At 39.5% G+C, this 19655-nt stretch overlaps 1 protein-coding gene across 16 annotated transcripts in view; it reads left to right on the top strand.

Annotated features, from left to right (window-relative positions):
• Positions 1 to 19655, top strand: part of MBTD1 (mbt domain containing 1) — a 71748-nt gene that overhangs the window by 36330 nt on the left and 15763 nt on the right. For 12 of the 16 annotated variants that reach the window (XR_007459145.1, XM_049636438.1, XM_049636435.1 and 9 more), the window contains 8 exons: positions 986 to 1100; positions 3580 to 3665; positions 12761 to 12878; positions 15224 to 15358; positions 15637 to 15725; positions 15938 to 16172; positions 16791 to 16846; positions 17186 to 17290. Coding sequence is in view for 15 of the 16 variants with exons in the window: in XM_049636438.1 (XP_049492395.1) it covers positions 986 to 1100; positions 3580 to 3665; positions 12761 to 12878; positions 15224 to 15358; positions 15637 to 15725; positions 15938 to 16172; positions 16791 to 16846; positions 17186 to 17290 (939 nt within the window). In the remaining variant the exon portion in view is untranslated. Of the gene's footprint in view, positions 1 to 985; positions 1101 to 3579; positions 3666 to 10229; positions 10347 to 12760; positions 12879 to 15223; positions 15359 to 15636; positions 15726 to 15937; positions 16173 to 16790; positions 16847 to 17185; positions 17291 to 19655 lie in introns of those variants that run through there. The other 4 variants (XM_049636428.1, XM_049636430.1, XM_049636440.1 and 1 more) reach the window with 2 other exon arrangements.

The raw sequence follows: 19655 nt of genomic DNA, 5'->3' as shown, positions 1-19655 counted from the left end.
TCCTTTTGAGTTAACATCAAGGTAGAGTCAATGCAGCATTTGGGGGGAAATGATATACCCTGTGGTTCTACTTCTCCATCATATCTGCTTTGTACTTTTGATTGCAGCCTATTTGATACCTTGAACGATTCTGTTTGGTTAATCCAACTAACCTTTTTGAAAACGTTCATGGTATAAAAAGAAAATCATCTTTCTTTAAATGTACATCAATGCCTACAATACAAAATGGAGATTCGACCATTTGACTAAGTTGTTAACTATTGTAGCATATAAACAGTGTTTTTAAGGCATTTAACTGATTTTTGTAATATATTTTATTTGAGTGATCACATTTTTCTTATTCTCCTGTAATTGATTGTGATCCTTACATAACACTGAAAGGATTTATAAAAATTCCCCAAATTAAGGAAATACATCACTTAGATGTATTTCTATATTTCAGATAGACAGTACCTAAGATCCTGAGCAGTGGTCTGTACCCAAATGGATGGCAGTTTGTCACACTGTGAATTTGGCCCATGATCATTTTGTCATTGATCTTTTGCGTTAGCACTAAAGGTATAAACCTCAGTCACTTGCTCTTTAAACATTAAATTATCTTCTCTTACCATAAAAATAGCAATGCTTGGCAACCTGCATGAGTGAATAACCACTGGTTTTATCTAGTATAAGAAGGAATCAAGTATCCACCACAGCCTATATTTTAACATCTTATGGGATATAATTTTTTATTAACATATTAATTTGCATATTGCTGTTTTAGTCTGTGCCAGCTCTGCTACCCATAATAGATGTCTACATTGTAGCAGAACTCCAAAAAACAGTTCTCATGTTAAAATTCCTTGTATGTTTCCTCTGCTTTAATAATTTTCTAAACCCTTGATGTTTACTTAAGCAGAATGAGTAGTATGCGATCAAGTTAATTTTTTCGGTGGAGGGGGATGAATGAAAAAGAATCCTATTTACTTAACTCTTCTTGTTTTAGGGTAAGCCTCCAACAAAGAAAGCAAAAGTTCTTCAGAAACAACCTTTAGTTGCTAAACTAGCTGCATATGCTCAGTATCAAGCTACCTTGCAAAATCAAGCAAAGACTAAAGCAGGTAATATTGGTGAATATAGTAGAAGTGAAATGTTTGATAATGATTCGCCTAGTTTTAGTCAACATTTAAATTTTGAATTTTGTTAACTAAGCTATTTCTCTGTCCTACTAGTACATTATGACATTAGGCTTCCTGATGATGGTTTTGGTTTCAGTAATTTATTCTAGGGGTACCTGGGTGGCTTAGTCGGTTAAGCGTCCAACTCTTGATTTCGGCTCAGGTCATGACCTCACGGTTTCAGAGTTCAAGCCCCACAGTGGGCTCTGCGCTGGCAGCTCAGAGCCTGCTTGGGATTCATTCTCTCTCTTTCTCTCTCTCTCTCTCTCTCTCTCTCTCTCTCTCTGCCTTACCCCTGCTCACCTTGTCTCTCTCTCTTTCAAATAAACTTCATAAAAATAAATAAATACACAAATAATTCTAGAAGAGAGTAATTGTGTTGGCAGTTTCACAGTGCTTGTGGCAATATCCTTAACGTATTTTATTGGGGGGCCACCTAGGTGGCTCAGTTGGTTACGCATCCAGCTTTGGCTCAGGTCATGATCTCATGGTTAGTGAGTTCGAGCCCTGCGTCAGGCTCTGTACCAGCAGCTCGGAGCCTGGAGCCTGTTTCAGATCCTGTGTCTCCCTCTCTTGCTGCCCCTCCCCTGCTCACACCTGTCTCTCTCAAAAATAAATAAAAAAATAATTCTGGGGTGCCTGAGTGGCACAGTCAGTTGAGCATCTGGCTCTTGCTTTCAGCCTAGGTCACGATGTCAGAGTTTGTGAGATCGATCCCCACATCAGACTCCATGCTGACAACACAGAGCCTGCTTGGGATTCTCCCTCTCCTCTCTCTCTGCCCTTCCCCTGCTCACTAGCCCTCTCTCTCAAAAATAAATAAACATCAAAAAAAATTTTTTTTTAAATAATAATTTCAAAAACATTTTTTATTTGGTTATTTTCTGTGTTCCACTTCTATGCTGTGGCTGGTGGGGAGCATTATGAAGATAATAAGCAAAATGATAGGACGTTTAGCAGGCTTCAAAGGTAGTGGGGAGATGAGAGTCATAAAAGGAAGAGATTGAGAAAGGATCATTTCTAATAGATTTTTTTAAGTTTATTTTAGAGAGAGAGAGAGAGAGAGAGCGCGCGCACAAGTGGGGGAGGGGCAGAGAGTGAGAATCCCAAGCAGGCTTTGTGCTGTCAGTGCGGCACGTGCCAGGGGCCTCAAATTCACAAACCACGAGATATGATCTGAGCCAAAGCCAAGAGCCGGACACTTAACTGACTAAGCCATCTAGGGCCCCTGATAGAAGATTCTTAACAGGAAGGCAGAAGCAAGGAAGTATAGTAGGGACTGAAGCAATGAAAAACCCTAGTGAAGGTAAGGTATTAGTGGCAGATACTGGAGAGAAATCTCACTGAAAGGGGCACCTGGCTGCCTTAGTCAGAAGAGTGGCAACTATTCGTCTCAGGATCATGAGTTCGACCCCCACATTGGGTGTAGAGATTACTTAAAATTTTGGGGAAGCCTGGGTGGCTCAGTCAGTTAAGTGTCTGACTCTTGATTTCAGCTCAGGTTGTGATCTCATGGTTCGTGGGTTCAAGCCCTATGTTGTGTTCTCCGCTGACAGTGCAGAGCCTGCTTAGGATTCTCTCTCTCTCTCTCTCTCTCTCTCTCTCTCTCTCTCTTTCTTTCTCTCTTTCTGCTGCTCCCCCACTCATGTTCGCTCGTGCTCGCTCTCAAAAATAAATAAATAAACTTTTATAAAACTTTATAAAAAAGACATGGAGAAAGGGAGAGAAAGAATCTTAAGAATCTTAAGTAAGCTCCATGCCCAGCACAGAGCCCTTTGCAGGACTCCCATCTCATGACCCTGAGATCATCACCTGAGCCAAAATCAAGAGTCAAATGGTTAGCCAACTGAGCCACCCAGGTGCCCCCCAAAAAAACACTTCAAAAAAAAAAAAAAAAAAAGAAAGAAATCTCATTGAGATGCACAGTAAAAGCTACATGGGAATAAAAACCCAAAAGCAGCCATGGTAGTGTTTCTTATTCTGAACAGTTCTGCGCTCAGCTGTTCTTTGCTGCTTAGAACATGGAAGGCTTAAGCTAATATTAGTTTTCAAATATGATCTATGTGAAAGTTCATGTTTATTTAGAAAAGTTCTTAAAATTTTGTAGGAGAAAAGAAAACTTTCAAGATGATGTTATTTTTTCTCTAAGTTTACTTATTTATTTTGAGAGAGAGAGAGAACAGGGGAGGGGCAGACAGAGAGGGAGAAAGAACAATCCCAGGAAGGCTCTGTGCTGCACACAGAACCCAACATGGGGCTCAATCTCTCCGTGAGATTGTGACCTGAGCCAAAACCAAGAGACCGTTAACTCACTTGAACCACCCAGGTGCTCCAAATGATACGTTAGTTTTATGTCATTTCACATTTTCTCATAAATAAAAGATTTGAGCATTGTAATAGATCTAAATTTATTTTTTTTCAGCAGCAGTCTCCATGGAAGGCTTCAGCTGGGGTAACTACATCAACAGCAATAGCTTTATAGCAGCTCCAGTTACCTGCTTTAAACATGTGAGTATGGAATTTCTCACCTTGAACTGAAATGCATTGTCATTGTTTAAATCTGAAGGTACAGTAACACCTAAGCATCTTACCTTTAGAAGATCTCTTTTTTTATACATTGTCATAAAAGTGCTAATTTTTAAATAATACTTATTAGTACCTAGTAATAACTTGTAGAGATTGTACAAGTAAACGCGTCCTATAAAGAAATTACAATTTGAAATTATTTGAATAGGGAAAAGTACTAGTCTCCTCCAATTTTCATATTAAGTTGAACCATATCCAGTGCTGGTTTTGTATATCATGTGTATTGGCAATGTCACGTGGTTCAGTGTAACACAAAGCATCCATCGTGCATGTTACCTAAATCTTTGTGATCTGACCTGATAATTCAGAAAGGGAGGGATCTTTCTTCCAGTTATGTTTTGTCCTTAAGGGTAAAATCAGAAAAACAAAAAAAGAACTATTAGAAGCATAGTATTGTGGGCTGAAATACATGATATATCGTGGAAACCCCTTTGCAGGATATTCTTTTTAGCAAGTAGATTCTTAGAGAGTATATGTTGTAATTCAGAATTATGTTAAAAATTTTATCTGACAGTAGGTTCGTTCCTTTTGATCCTCTTCCTTTTTATTCAATTATTTGTGATTCTCTCCCATACGTTTTTGTACCTTTCTACAAGTTTAATTTGTATTTAAAGGTTCTATCTGCTACTGACCATGTACAAAAAGAAAAGAGAATTTGGAAAATGAATGAATGAAATTTTGTTTATACTGAACATTTTGTTAAGTTAGCACTTTACTTTTAAATAACAGCATGTGGACAAGTGACCTTGAGTTCTTGCTGTGGAAACCCAAGTGAATTTTTATTTGTTCACGGCCAATAAAGGATCTTGATCAAGCCTGAGCTAATGAAATCAGTGGTAGAAATATAAAATAAAGCTTGAGTTCATTAATTTGCTAGTTTTCTTTCCTGAAAGCATAAGTGTTCAGCCCTTATGTGGTGGCATGCTGACCCTCTGAACCAAGCTAAGTAGAATCTTAGATACTTTACCGTGGTGTAAAGTAGATAATTTGCTTTACATAATGTGGATAGTAGTGTCACTTTGTGAAATACATTACATACGTGGCAACAGCAACATTAAAGAGAACAGCAAAACAAATGTTTAACTCTTCTCTCTATATTTCTTTCTGCTTTTCAGAAGCTCAAAATCAGATTAAGTTCTGTTATAATAACTCTTTTATCCCAAATACCTGGAACCTTTGCTGTCTCTTTCTGAATAGTCTTTATCTCTTTTCCTGTCTTTAATATTTCGGTTTTTTCCTGTTTTGCTGTCATAAACCATGTAAAGCTGTGTTATGTAAGTAGTCAAGGTATTTTTTTAAAAGCATATTTTATTTCATGCCCATGTCTTTGAATAATACTATATTAAAGTTCCTTATAAGAAAATCTCCTTTATAATAACAAAATTGATTTTGTTTTCAACTTTGCTGTTAAGATTAAAATGTTCCATCATATAGGTTAGAGCAGCTAGCCTTCACTGTATTATGAACGATACCATGCAGGCTCCTGTCTCTAGCTCAGAAATAAAGCATCTGTCCCCCATTGTCTTCTTATTCCACTTGTCTTTCTTTACTGCCTTTTTCTCACCAAGTAGAAAAGCAACTAATACTGGTAATTTATGAGTGTATTTTAGTACAAATGACTTTGCTTTATTGCCTTAACCAGCATCGTCACTTGAAGCCATTTGGTTTATGTCAGACCTCATGCTACAGTTGATTTTATCCTTTAGAGCTGACGCTTCCTGGTTCTTCCCCAGAATAGTTTTCTAGGGGCGCCTGGGTGGCTCAGTCGGTTAAACATCCTGCTTCGGCTCAGATCATGATCTCATGGTTCTTGAGTTCAAGCCCCGCGTCAGGCTCTGTGCTGACAGCTGGGAGCCTGGAGCCTGCTTCTGAATCTATGACTCCCTCTCTCTCTCTGCCCTTCCCCCTGCTCATATTCTGTCTCCGTCTCTCAAAAAATAAATAAATATTAGGAAAAAAAAAATAGTTTTCTAGATCTCCAAGGAGAGTCACTGGCTTTGGCTTTAGAAAGTCTGTTGCCAGGAGCTGCTGGGAACACAAGGCCCTGCCTTTTTTCATCCGCCCTCTAGTCTGCTGAGAGTCAAACCGCCCACCCTAACACTGGTTCGTCAGTAGGGCCCACTTCCTCCAGACTCTGCATCTGCCTTATCCCCAACTGAAGCACAGGTTGGGGGGGCCTTTTCCTGCTCCTAGAAGATTCTTTTTCAAACATAATTTTACTTGGCACCTGGGTGGCTCAGTCCGTAAAGCCATCTGACTCTTGATTTCGGCACAGGTCACGACCTCAGAGTTGTTGAGATTGAGCCCCAAGCTGATCTCAGCATGGAGCCTGCTTAGGATTCTCTCTCTCTTCCCCCCTCTCTCTGCCCCTCCCCAGCGTGCACTCACATGCGCGCTCTCTCGCTCTCGCTCTCTCTCTCTCTCTCTCTCTCTCTCAAAAATAAATAAATCAACTTAAAAAAAAATAATTTTAAGAAACCTCCAGTGTGTAACATGGAAGCAGAGCTGTTCTGAATGAACCAAGAATTGGGGGTGGGAGCAGCGTCAGGGCCCTGACTACCTTGCTTCGCTAACACAACGCACCCTCATCTGGAGTAAGGATCGTAGGTAAACAAACACTTTATATTTTCTGGCACTTAAGTATGATTGTGATTTGTTCTAAAATCACAGGATTTCAAGAGAGGAATTCTCTTTTCCACTGTCTTTCAGCTTCTGAGAACGAAGTGTCTGCAAAGTACAGCAGAGGACTGGGTCCTCTTTGGTAATTGCTGTAATTATGCAGTGGTTTATACTCAGGCCCTCAGTTACAGCGATGTCTGGCATTTTTTATAATTAGCAATGGAAGTTGAGTCTCAACTGTTACAAATATGTCTACTAATAATATCTTTCATTTTGTCTAGGTGAAAGTTCGGTAGTTGTGAGACTTTTTCTTTTTTTTTAAGCTTCAGAATTACTGCTCTTTTCCCTTAGTCTAGGTAGGATAAGAGGAAGCTGCACCAGTCGGTCTAGCAAGAGTGGGATGGGGTGGCCAGAGCCTTGGCCCCTGATCCTGGGCTCTCCCCTTCCGTGGCAGTCTCTGAGGTTGGAAACCACTGAATTATGTAATAACGCTTTTAATTAATCGTAAATCATGTCGCAACACTGTAAAATGTCTTAAAAATCATCTAGCTCATCTGATTCATCTCTTGTTGTAAATGAAACTCTTGCTACTTTTTTCAGTAGCTGGATTATAATTTCAGTGTGGGGGTTTAACCTGCTTTTCCTAATGCAGAGTATTTTATTTTTTTAATGTGGTTTTGAATTAAGCCCTTATAGGAAAACCACTTTTCTTATAGTTTGTCTTTTACTCACACACTACCGCCACATAATATTTCTGACCCCAGATATGCAGGTTTTCCACACATCAAGCAGTTCTCTTACACCAGCTGGGTATCTGAAATTCAGCTCACTTCTGATGTGGTCTACCTGGAGTTCATCACACCCTCAAGTTAAGGTCTCAGTCCCACGAGATTACCCCCACTTCAGATACCAGTCAAAAGTTTTAGGTTGTTACCTGTGCTTCTGACTCTAATCAGAAGCTCAGAACGCTCTAAATCAGCGTTCCCATGACCTGCTTCTTGGGTTCAGTAATTCCAGCCATTCAGTAGAATGGCTCACAGCACCCAGGAAAACAAATACTTAATATTTGCCCATTTATTACACAGGTTATAATAAAGGATACAGGTGAACAGTCAGATGAAAAGATACGTAAGGCGAGGTTGTGAGAAGGGACCTAGAGCCTCCATACCCTCTCTGGGCGTATCCGTCTCCCAGCACTGCCAGGTGCTCACCAACTTGGAAGCTCTCTGAATCCCATATACAGATTTCTCTTGCCATCTAAAAGTCGACTTAATGCCACTTTACTTTTACGAAAGGCCTGCGTTAGTACGTTTTTTCACTTAAGAACGAAATCAGAAAAGGATTTTTGCTTTTAGGGAATGTTACTGCTTCCTCACATTATGCCTCTTCAGCTTTTTTAAGGTTATAGTTATGGTTTTATCTACTTTTAGATGGCAGGGGAAGCCTGTATTTTGAGATTCTGATGAACGCTTCATCGTACAGGCATGATCAATCATGAAGTCAGTCTCCAGACCCTCTCCTGGAGGATGGGGACTGGGGCTGAAAGTTGTAAGCTTCTACTCCTAGCTCGGTCTTTCTAGTGTCCGGCCCACATCCTGAGGCCATCTAGGAGCCTACCCAGAGTCTCCTCATTAGAACAAAAGATGCTCCTATCACTCAGGAGATTCCAAAGGATTTAGGAGCTCTTTGTCGGGATCCAGGGTCAGAGACCAAACGTGAGAACATAAGGTGCTCGTGGTGCTCTTACCACTTAGGAAGTTACAAAGGTTTTAAGAGCTCTGTGCCAGGAACCAGGGGCAGAGACTGATATACAGATACGTATTTCCTACCTTTGTTTCCTACCGGTTCACAGCTCCTAAAAGCAGTATCTGTATCTATCCTAACTGTGGAAAAACCCAAAACGGTACTGCAGCACCACATGCCAGTTAGGTACATGGCATTAATGAAATTCAAGGTGATTTTCTTCTAGTAATTTGTGTTTGAAACCAAGAGAGCCTCCGGTTGGTCACTGTGTATGTACAACATTGAGCTTTAAAGCATTCTTAATTTTTTAAAGACTGTAGTCTAAGATTGAAGCAGTGCTGTTTCCCATTATCTGCCTTATAAAATCGAGTAACACATTCCTTTCCTAGACACTACAGCACAAGCCAAAATGCACTAATCCCAAGTGGTCGTGAAACATATACATCACAGTCCTTCAGACACATATTCACAGACTTAAGATTTCTTTCGTTTGATACCCGGACTGTGTACTCTGGTGTCTTGTTGACTCCTTACTAAGACCAAAAATCATCCTACATTTTTCTCCCTTGAAAATAGTTGCAGTTTTGATTTTTTTAATAAAAGGTCCTTTGTACACATACATGGAATCACTTTAAACCTGAGCTTACTATGCTTGTTCATCCTGCCTCCACAGATACTCCTGCTATTACTTACGTGTTCTATTCTAATCCTCTGGCGCCTGACCTGTGTGCCAGGTGTTTTGAGAAGACAAGTGTTTCTTCACACTTCTTTGCAATATATATCACAAGCATATTTTTGTATTTTAAGGTCAAAAGCGAAAGTCCTTCGTTTGTGTATGAACAGCAATGGTAGTTTTTCTTTACCGTAAAAACTCATAATCCACTTCTCAACTTCTCAAGTATGTGTTTATTAGTTAAAATAATCCATTTCAAGTAAAATTATTTTTGACTTTTTTCCCTGGCCTTGACTACGCATACCCAGGACTTCCCTGAAAGTTGGAGACCAGTATCCGTGTCCGTTTTAACTGAAGTTAGAGTCTTCAGTATGTCACCTGGGATCACAGAATTTCTTCCTACTGGAAATCAAACTTCAGTGTGTTCCCAGTACTTGTTAGCGCTCCATCTGATTTAGCTGTCGTGGGTGTTGCCATGAAGTAGAGTTTCTGCAGGAAAGCAGGGGGCTCTAGTATTATAAAATTCACCTGTTTTTTATGTTTTAAAGAAAGCCTAAAGAATCTAGATTATTTTAATTTTGCTCTGTTTTCTAAAGTGGCTCTTGTTTTTCTGTTGGGATCTCCTGATTCTTAAACAGTATTGGTTTAATAATTTTTTTTTAAGTTGTGGACTGTTTTATGCCTTTCAGATTAGCAGTCACTGCTTTCTACCCCTTTTTACACACTCATAGCCTTCTCCCATTCTTAACCTTCTACCCCACGCATCCCATTTTCCTTTTATACTCTTGGCACCCTTCCCTCAGCTGCTGCCACCACCTCATAGAGTAGATTCTGGTCTCAAATCAAAAGGTGAGTGGTCTTTCTGGAGAAAGAGGGAACAATTTTTTTCCTGTTTCGACCTCCTACCAATTCCAGCCAAGCAGCATTCAGGAGTTCTAATTTCCTTCCAGTTAATTTCCAGTAATGTTTTCTCCCCTTTTTGGCCAAACAGTATTTCATCTTTCTGTACTAGATGAACTTTAATAATCACATGCCTGTTAGTCTTAAGATGTTTCAGTGGTGGCTTTTTGTACATTTGCCATATCATCCATCAGTGGGATAGATTCTTTCTTGGTTACTTATGTGCAATTTCAGGGCTAACGTCTGCCCACTTGTTGAAGTTTGTGGGCGGTTATCAAAGTAGGTTGGCAGTTCTGTGGAGGGAAATTGTATTTCTGCCATAAAACATCATATATGGGCAGTGTATCAGCCCTCTGAGAGTCTAAATACTAGCCATCTGGGCTGTTGGCCTATCTGGGAATGTTCTTGAAGTGCAGAAAATAAAACTTCCCGCTCCGTTGTTTTTTGACAGACAACAGTCAGGTGTAGGTTATCATTCATTTGTGCTGGGGAGCCCTCAGCATGTGGATTTGGCCATGTCCTGCAGGACCTGATGACAGCTTACCTTGCAGGGAAGGAGAGTCGCTCCCAGATAGCCCTCACGAGTGGCCCTGGAGCAGGAAGTGGTGAAGCAGATCTTCCTGATTTGGGAGGAGCCTGAGGTGGACCTCTCGTCCTGAGTCTGGAAGGTAAATTTGTTGTTACCTGTAAATTATGGTTCTGCTAGTTCATGCTATGCCAATCCAGACTTTCAGAGGTATCCCTCCTGCCAGCAAGAGAAGACAGATGACTTGGATGAAGATGGCTGTCAAGCCCTGGGTCATTTAGTCTTCCACACTTAAGAGTATTCATTTTAAACAAAAGGGCAGATATATCTATGAAATTACCTTATCATATCAACACGTTGAGCACACACTATGTAGTAGTAACTATGGTGCTCTTGTTTGTTGTTCTTGTTTCTTCGCGTTTTGTTTCTCAGAGTGAACCATATGGATTGGTTTAAGAGGGCCTAGCAGAACCACAACCTTACAGGCAAGAACAAATGTCACTTTCTGCTACTTTCTCCTATACCAATCCAGACTGTAGGGACAAAAACATAATATCCCCCAATAAAGTGAATATTAACCTATTTTTTAAGTGAGCAATATATTGACACTTCATCTTCTTTAATAAAATGTAACTAAAAGTTATTTTCTCCAAACAATTGTTAAGGCTGAGAAAAAAAAAAAAAAAGTTGGTATGATGTTGTCATATCTAGCTCAAAGAGGAGTGCTGTATGCCAAATTCACTTAACAGTGTGCCAACCTCACCCCCAGCTTATCGGTATAACCATGCTTCTTTCTTCTCAACAAAAACTAAACCCATTCCACAAGATTTGGCAGCCAAACAAAGAGGGATTGATACCCTACCTTAATTTAGTGCATACATTTAGCTGCATCTATCTGCTCTAATTGGTTCTTCCTCACAGAAATGAATACATGGTCTTGGTGTTACTATATCGTAGCTTAATCCACGTTACCTATCATCCTTCCAGCCTCTCCTTTTCTGATCGTATCTGCTGGCAATAGGGATGGCCCTACAGTCTAGAATGATATAGGGGGAGATAGCAGAACCTGAAGAGTCCAGTCTTTCAGTTCAAAAACAGCAGCAAGAGGTAGTCGTATTGGATGTATTGTTTTATTTTTGCACGGCTCAGGGAGATAGTTTACATGTACTCTTCCAGAATCACAAATATTTGAGGTAGGCCACTGTCTCCAAGTTACTAAGGTATATTCATTGCTTGCTACTTAAAGTAATCACCATAATTTGATTCTGTCTTTGGTTTCCAGACTTACTCTAGTTCAGTATTAATTTGACCTCTTCTTCCTCTCCTTCAGAAACGTCAGAACTGTTGAGAGGATAGGGGTTGAGTACTGTTTTAGGCTAATCCTCCTATTGGGTTGGCATCTACCAAAGTATAAGAAGCCTTGCATGGAAGACATTTGCCCACTGTTCAAATTGGCTAGATCGTGTAACTCGTAGATGTCTTTGTTTAGTCATCTTTGAGCTCTGAAGCTGTTTTGTCTTTTCCTGATTTGTTCATATTATCAGGTCTTTTATAACCTCACCCAGTCCTTTTCTCTGTGTTCAGGGTTCTAAGTTATATTTAATGAGGAGCCAATTATCAAGGCCACAGAGACTATTTAATATTATCAGCATTTATATTCCTAAATTCACTTATTTGACTTAATTAGCTATTGCATAAACTTCAAATAATTGTAAATGGCCTCAAGTTGTAAGGATTAAAATGTAATGGAAATTATAATTTGGGAACACGGTAGATTTGGGAAAGTCTCTTCATGATGCTCTCTCTTTTAATCAGTTTCCTGAGTCCCCATCATAACCATGTGGTGTGGAGGCTAATGATTACCAGTTCTAACATTGAAAGTTTTCTCTTGTTTGTAGTAATTCCTGCATGAGAAATTTAGAAATAATAAGTTACTTGACAATTTACCACGGTATGCAGCTCCAAAAACTCTTCAACTCCACCTTTTTTAATAACTTTAGCCAATGTTTTTGCCATACCTGTTTTAACAGACTCTATTTCTGTTTTACGAATTTAACTTAAGTTGAAAATATAGATAAGTTTTGTTTCTCCTGTTAATAGAAACCACATGCTGATTGGAATTATTTTTCTTTCTGCTCGTTAGCCAGATCCTTTAAAATTAGAGGTTGAGGTAAAGTGCATTCATTGAGTGTATATTAAAAATAACAAGTTTCTTAAATCGGCTTTATCCTGTGAAATCTGTTGAGTTTGTGATTCAGCTTTTATAAAAATTGCTGTTCAAGTCTTATATTAGAACAGTATTGGATTTTGAAGTTAATGTGGATCTATTTTAATATATGTGAATTCTCTTCATCTTGAGCTTGCCCCTGACACTGGCTTTTTCCCAAAAGAATTCTGTGAAAAGGGAAATAACAACTATATTTTTAGAGAAAAATGAATGAATTAAATGGCATTTTTAATTTAATATTTCCGTTATTGATGGTAATGCTTATTTTAAATAACGTGTTTTAGGCTTTATGTTAATAAGATGATAATTGAATAATTTTTATATGACAGGCACCTATGGGGACCTGCTGGGGTGATATCTCAGAAAATGTGAGAGTAGAAGTTCCCAATACAGACTGCAGCCTACCTACCAAAGTCTTCTGGATTGCTGGAATTGTAAAATTAGCAGGTGAAAGCACATGTAATAATTTACCCGAAAATGCCAATTATATCTGTAACTTTTAAGAAAGCGTATTTGTAAATTTTGCAATTGTTGCCAAATAAATAATAAATATGATAACAGGGCAGAGGTTAGCAAAAAAAAATTTTTTTCTATAAAAGCCAGGTGGTAAATATTTTTAGCTTTGTGGGCAGTACAATCTCTGTCACAGTTACTCCGCCGTGCAGTTGTAGCATGAAAGCAGCCATAGCGGTACATAAATGAATAGGCGTGGCTGTGAGCTGGTGACACTTTATTTATGAGCACTGAAATTTGAATTTTATAGAACTGTCATGTATCAAGACATGCAACCATTTAAAAACGTGAAACCAATAAAAGTAAAAATGTAAAACCATTCTTAGATGGCAGAGTGTAAAACACGTCACGTCAGACAGTAGACCAGATCTGTGGGCCAACCTCTGGTATAGGGAAATACTTTGAAAGGTAACAAAAACCTGAAGTGCTAAGAAAAGTGGTAAGGTCCATAACCCAAAAGTAAACTAGTGTTGATAATTTCATACATCTTAGGTTCTTTTTCTTCACCCCCACTGCTTTCCATGTACCCTAGTCCTTGTTACCCTCTGGCTCATCACATAAATGCATTAGGTATCTACTGTGTTAGAGATGATGCACAGTGATGTGCAGAAGTGTAAAACCTAGTTTATTCCATGACCTGATATCTGCCAAACGCGGACTACCTTTATGATGAGGTGCTCAGTGAGTGGTGCGGTGGGGCACCGTAGCACTTTATGGCAGGCAGGCGTGTGGGGGTGCACAGCCATTCAAAAGATAAGAAGTTGTCCTTAAATTAGTGAGCGATATCTCATGCATCCTACTTTTCCTATTTCTCTCCAGCCATTCTCCCCCAAACACCCTGCCCACTGCTCACTATGTACTGCTGACAGCCTTGATCTACTAAACATGATCTTCTGTTTTTCTGCTCGAGCACTTCTGATGGCTTCTTTGTCCTTAAAGGATCAAGATGGTTGGCATTTACAGTTATTGATGAGTTGCACCATAGACCACTAGCCAGATTTTTGGTTGCTCCCCACCATAAATGCTGTCTATGTCACGATGAGGCTAGTTCTCTCCCTCCTCCCTCATAGAACACATTGTCACCTCTGTGCCTTTGCACATAACATATTACCCAGTTCAATTCCCACCTTTCCCTTGAAACATTCCCCCGGCTGTTTAAGCCTTCTCTAAATCTTGCATTATTCTCTATACTATAATTTAAAACAACATAATCTTTCTGTTCTAGATGTTTAAGCTAGTTGCATTTAAATAGCTCTAAAGATCAATGCGTTTAATATCCAGGAATTATTTCTACCTTCCATCTCCAATTTTACATTTCTGTTTTATCTCATTGCACCATGTATCTTATTTTAAGCCACTTTAATGATGTTTTAGAATCGAGCCTGATGTTAATCATGAACTAGAGCTCGGCAACAGTTGGCAAACTCATGAATTATGTTGTAAATTGTTGAATTTTGAAACTAAAGGTTTAATGCTATAAATTGTCTCCATGGATCTTAACACGTGAAAATGCTGCTGAACTGAGCTCCCTGCCTGGAATATAAGTTTGTTGGGCCTTTTTTATTTCCCTGAGGGCCTTAAATTAAACTGTGATGTTGCCAACAGAAGGTTTATTAAATTATAAATAGGATATATCATACACTTTTTGTTCTTCCTAAGAAATAAGTCATTTCACATACTTTCTTTGGTGTTTATTGAACTTTTTACTTAGTATTTTCACATTCTGTTTCCAGATAAATAGGACAGAAAAATTTGGGCTCTTGAGGTAGCCACATCCAAATCATCCCAAAATAATTGGTCATCTAATCAGCTGGACAAAGCAGTTTCTTTGAAATGACTTCAACTGGATTTCTATGATGTCTTGACAAGATTTTCCTAACTTAACCATAACCTTTTTTCGTTTATTTTCAAAACTACATATTCTAGTAGGACTTTCCCACCCTTGTTTTCACGAAGAATTTATTTTCTAGAAAATTTAAGAAACTATGGGTAAAATTGAACTCAATATTTAAGGGGGGAAGCCATGTCTGAAAACAGTTAAACTACTGGCATCGTACCTCACCTGGGGACTTGTTAGAAATGCGTGTTCTCAGACTTACCCAAGATCGACTCACTCAGAATCTCTGGGGGTAGGGCCCAGCCCTCCGTGTGTTAACGCGCCCTGCACGTGATTCTGTTGCAGGTGCACCCTGACACTTGACACCCACTACCAGCAGCTGTGTCCTGTTTGATCCCGTTCCATTTTTCTTACTGTGTGGTGATTGATTTGTTGGTTTCAGGTTACAATGCCCTTTTAAGATATGAAGGATTTGAAAATGACTCTGGGCTGGACTTCTGGTGCAATATCTGTGGTTCTGACATCCATCCCGTTGGTTGGTGTGCAGCCAGTGGCAAACCTCTCGTCCCTCCCAGAAGTAGGTGGCCTATTTACCCTCACTGTCATTGAAACATATGTACTTTAATGCAGTGTCACACGTAGTAACATTCAAGTGATACAGAAATTAAAGTAATCATTTTTGGTTTTAAGTAACTTCTCTGATGGCAAAACATGCTCGTTTTCTTTATTTTTGTGACTTTTCTTCATAACCTTAATGCTCTGAATTGCAGGGGGAAATTGTTATTTTTTTAAAAATAGTTTATGAAGCAATTCTGCTCTTTGCTAAAGTGTAACTGGTTATTTCTTTTGTTTTAGCTATTCAGCATAAGTATACAAACTGGAAAGCTTTTCTAGTGAAACGACTTACTGGTGCCAAAACACTTCCTCCCGATTTCTCACAGAAGGTAAAGACAGGATCTTAGAAAGGACTGAAGTGTCAATTGAGAGCTCTGAAAAGGAATAGCCTGGAAGTTTTTAAAGGAATTGTTTTCATTTAGTGAGCCAGATGATCTAGTTAAATATCGAGTGCACTCAGTATTTTTAATGGTACAAAATTGAAATCGGTTGTAGAGTTCTGTCATGAATTCCGAACAGTTTTTGTCTGCTTTTGTTTAAGGTTTCAGAGAGCATGCAGTATCCTTTCAAACCTTGCATGAGAGTAGAAGTGGTTGACAAGAGGCATTTGTGTCGCACACGAGTGGCAGTGGTGGAAAGTGTCATCGGAGGAAGATTAAGACTAGTGTACGAAGAAAGTGAAGACAGAACAGATGACTTCTGGTGCCATATGCACAGCCCGTTAATCCATCATATTGGTTGGTCTCGAAGCATAGGCCATCGATTCAAAAGATCTGGTAAGCACCTGTCACAAGCCCGCCTATTGAAAATATCATTGAGGCTGAATTGTACTACCGTGGTTATCTTTCTTTACAGAATAGCAAAGATCCGAAATAGCATTCTAGTTGTCTGGGCTGCTTATTCTACCTTAATTAGGGGATGTTCACACCAGAATATGAGTGTCCCGGCTAACTCCTTTATATTCCTTCCATTTGTTCTCAATTAAAATATAATGCACTTTTGGTCACAACTACATTTTGTTCTCTTCTACTTTTCTTATCCAGCCCATTTGGAAGATCCAAAGGTAGCCTTTCCATTTGCATTCAGTTTTAATCAAAATAGCAAAATTATATGTGGTTAGACCTAATACTGAACACATTAAAACATACTTCTGAAGCTGTGATTCCCTCACTAGGGAATTGCAAGCATTCTAATTGGCTGAGCGTATTTCATAGCACATGTACTCTGAAGAGAGCATTCTATTAAAGAATTATTTTTCACCATAAATGTAGAAGGCACGTATTTCTGCCATGTTTTAGAATATACATACCTTGTGAGTTTGAAACCTTCAAAGAAACGTGGTTTTTGGTCTTCTCACAAATGCTGACAGATTAGTATGTAACTTTTCCTTGTAGATATTACAAAGAAACAGGATGGACATTTTGATACACCACCACATTTATTTGCTAAGGTAAGAAGTTTTTATAAGAACCCTCATTTGTAAATTAGGTTTGAAAGAGGGTTGTGGGTTTTTTCCTAACATTATGGAAATCACAATTACATTTGTTCACTTAAAAGGATTAAGACCTTGTGATCCATAGGTGTCACAACTATTGATTATAATTATTCTTAAATTCTGTCCATTTGCCTGAACTCTCTCTATCCTCCGACGGAGGTTTGAGTTACAATACTAGGTAGGTAGGAGAAGGCATTTGGTTTTTTCATCTGGTAAACATTTTCAAAGTGGTAATATTTATTATTAAAATGATAACATTTGTAACAGCCGATGTGCTTTCATGTAATTCTTTAGGTAAAAGAAGTAGACCAGAGTGGGGAATGGTTCAAGGAAGGAATGAAATTGGAAGCTATAGACCCATTAAATCTTTCCACAATATGTGTCGCGACTATTAGAAAGGTAAGACAATAGGTTTTAAAGTATAGAAATGCAATTGTAAGAACCGGGTTTAAGGTAATAGGAGAAGGAGGCCCTTAACATACTCATTTTGACATGAAATGTATGTATCTGGATCTTCACTGGGGAGAGGGTTGGTAGTAATTTTGAAATAAATTTCAGTTCTCTTATCAGTGGTTCTCTTTCTACGTAGCTTGTTGTCAAGGTTGTCATCTTGAGTCTGCTGCCTCTAGTTATGGAAATATGTATCCTGAGTTAGAGGAAGAATATCTAAATTACTTCTGGTCAAAGCTACTCCAACACAGAATTGCAACAAGGCCAAATTTATCTTCAGTTTACTGTTTTTCCCTTTGTGCCTTTTTTCTTCTTTTGGTAGTACTTTATTTCTTCTTTTTTTCTCTCTTCTGAAGCTGCGTTTATGAAAAGGTCTAGAAGAGTGGTTCTCAGTTCTCAGTAGGCATCAGAACACCCTGGGGAACTTAAAAAAATACAGGTGACCAGACTTCTTAAATGCCTACCCCACCCTGTTCCGATTTCATCAGTCTGGTGGGGGGCCCTTGCGTTGGCATTTTTTAAAAGTCCCCAGGTAATTCTCCAGTTCCGCCATGGTTAAGAACCACTGGTCCAGAGTCTACCTATATAAGGGTGGAGCTTAAATTGTGATTTGCATTTCAGCACAGTTTAAAGCCTTGAGCCAAAAGAATTAAAAACAGTTATGGTTGCTGCCGTGTCCCAGGCACTTGAGCTCAAGGTCACACAGCTAGACCAAACCGGCTCCAAGTTTTTGTTCTTCCTCTTTACCTGACCCAGTGATCAGAGTCACCTGGTATGATTTCAAACATAGATTTCCAAGACCTACTCCAGACCTACTCAAGCGGAATCACAAGAAGTATTACACAGGATAATGTATTTGTTTTAAAAATGATAAAGTTGTCTAAGTGATTCTGACAGTCAGGTTTGGGAACCCGTCCATTATGCCATGCTCTGTTCCATGAAATGAGAATGAAGCGTCCAGTGAGTAGAGCGTCAGACTTCGTGCGGGAATTACTTAGTTCATGCTCGCCACACTAGGTTTGGTTTGGACTCTAAATAAAAAGCTTACAGTCTTGTAGAACAAGGTAAGATACATAAAAATAAGTTTGATACAGGATTGACTATGACTTACATGTACACAGTACTATTGGGATTCACATAAAAGGGCACATTGTCTCAGAGGAATCAGGGAAAGCTCTATAGAAGGGAGGCTATTTGAAAACTTCACCTTGTAGGTTGGGAAAAACAGCCCAGCAGAGATGCAGGGAGGAAACTGTTGTGGAAAGAGAATGTGCACAGAAGCATCGAGATAGGAAAGCACAGGCCAGGTTTAGGAAGAGACTGAGTCGTTCGTACAATACACATCAAACAAGTCATACTGAGTATGGTGGTCAAGGCTTTTCTTTCATCAGGAACAGAGACCCATGCAAGTTAGCTCTAAGAAAGTTACCCTAAGGACATGGCAGTCTCACAGACAGACATGCAAGGACACAGGGACAAGAACTGGAAAGCTGTAAACCTAGTGTTGTTCTCCCCACCTCTTGGGGCCTCTTTGTCCCATCTCTTTCCTGCTCTGAGTCTCTGCCATTTTCCTTCACTCTTGTGATTGGTGTTCCTCTCACTCCGTCTCCCTGTGTGGCTGCTAGCTCCATCCTGTATCACAGCCTTTCAGGTCCAGTTCTGACCCATGACTTGACAATAGCCTCTATGTCTGTTAATGGTAATTACTGCGAGAGATGCTAGCTGAGCCCAGCCTTTGGCTTCGTCCCCTAAAGGTTAGATACTAGCCCCCAGCCCAGTCAGCTGTATTTGGAAAAAGAATCCGTGCTGAATGGAGGTAGCTCTTGCCAAAGGGATAGGCAAAGCTGTTAAGCTGGAAGAGGAAGTTATTATACACATCCACTATAGTAGAAACCACTAGAAAAAAGGCACTTGGGGGCAGAGACTAAAAGATGATTTAGAACCAGGCATGCAGGCTTTGAATACTCGGTCGGGCCATCTGAGCTTTCTCTGGTGAACAGGTGAGTTGGAGAAGCTTTCTGGTGTGAATAGAGGTCATAACACAGGAAAGTTAAACTGTGTAAGAGGAGAAATGTCCGAAAAGGAAGCCTGAAAGCAGTGATCTCAAACAGTGCAGTGGAGACAGAATTCATGGCACAGAGAGAGGAACTAACATTAAGGGGAGATGTGGGGTCTGGTGCTTGCTTACCTCTGAAGGTGACTTTGACAGCCTACATGGACTCTGAGAGGGCGTGTGCAGCACTCAGGGAAAAGGCAGGACTGAGACCCTGCAAGGGAGACAAACTCCTGACTTCAGTGGAGGAATTGTGGGTGT

The sequence above is a fragment of the Panthera uncia genome, chromosome E1, assembly GCF_023721935.1.
Source record: "Panthera uncia isolate 11264 chromosome E1, Puncia_PCG_1.0, whole genome shotgun sequence".
NCBI classification, from domain to species: domain Eukaryota; kingdom Metazoa; phylum Chordata; class Mammalia; order Carnivora; family Felidae; genus Panthera; species Panthera uncia.
Note: the sequence above shows the minus strand (reverse complement) of the source record. Positions and strands in the feature narration are given on the sequence as shown.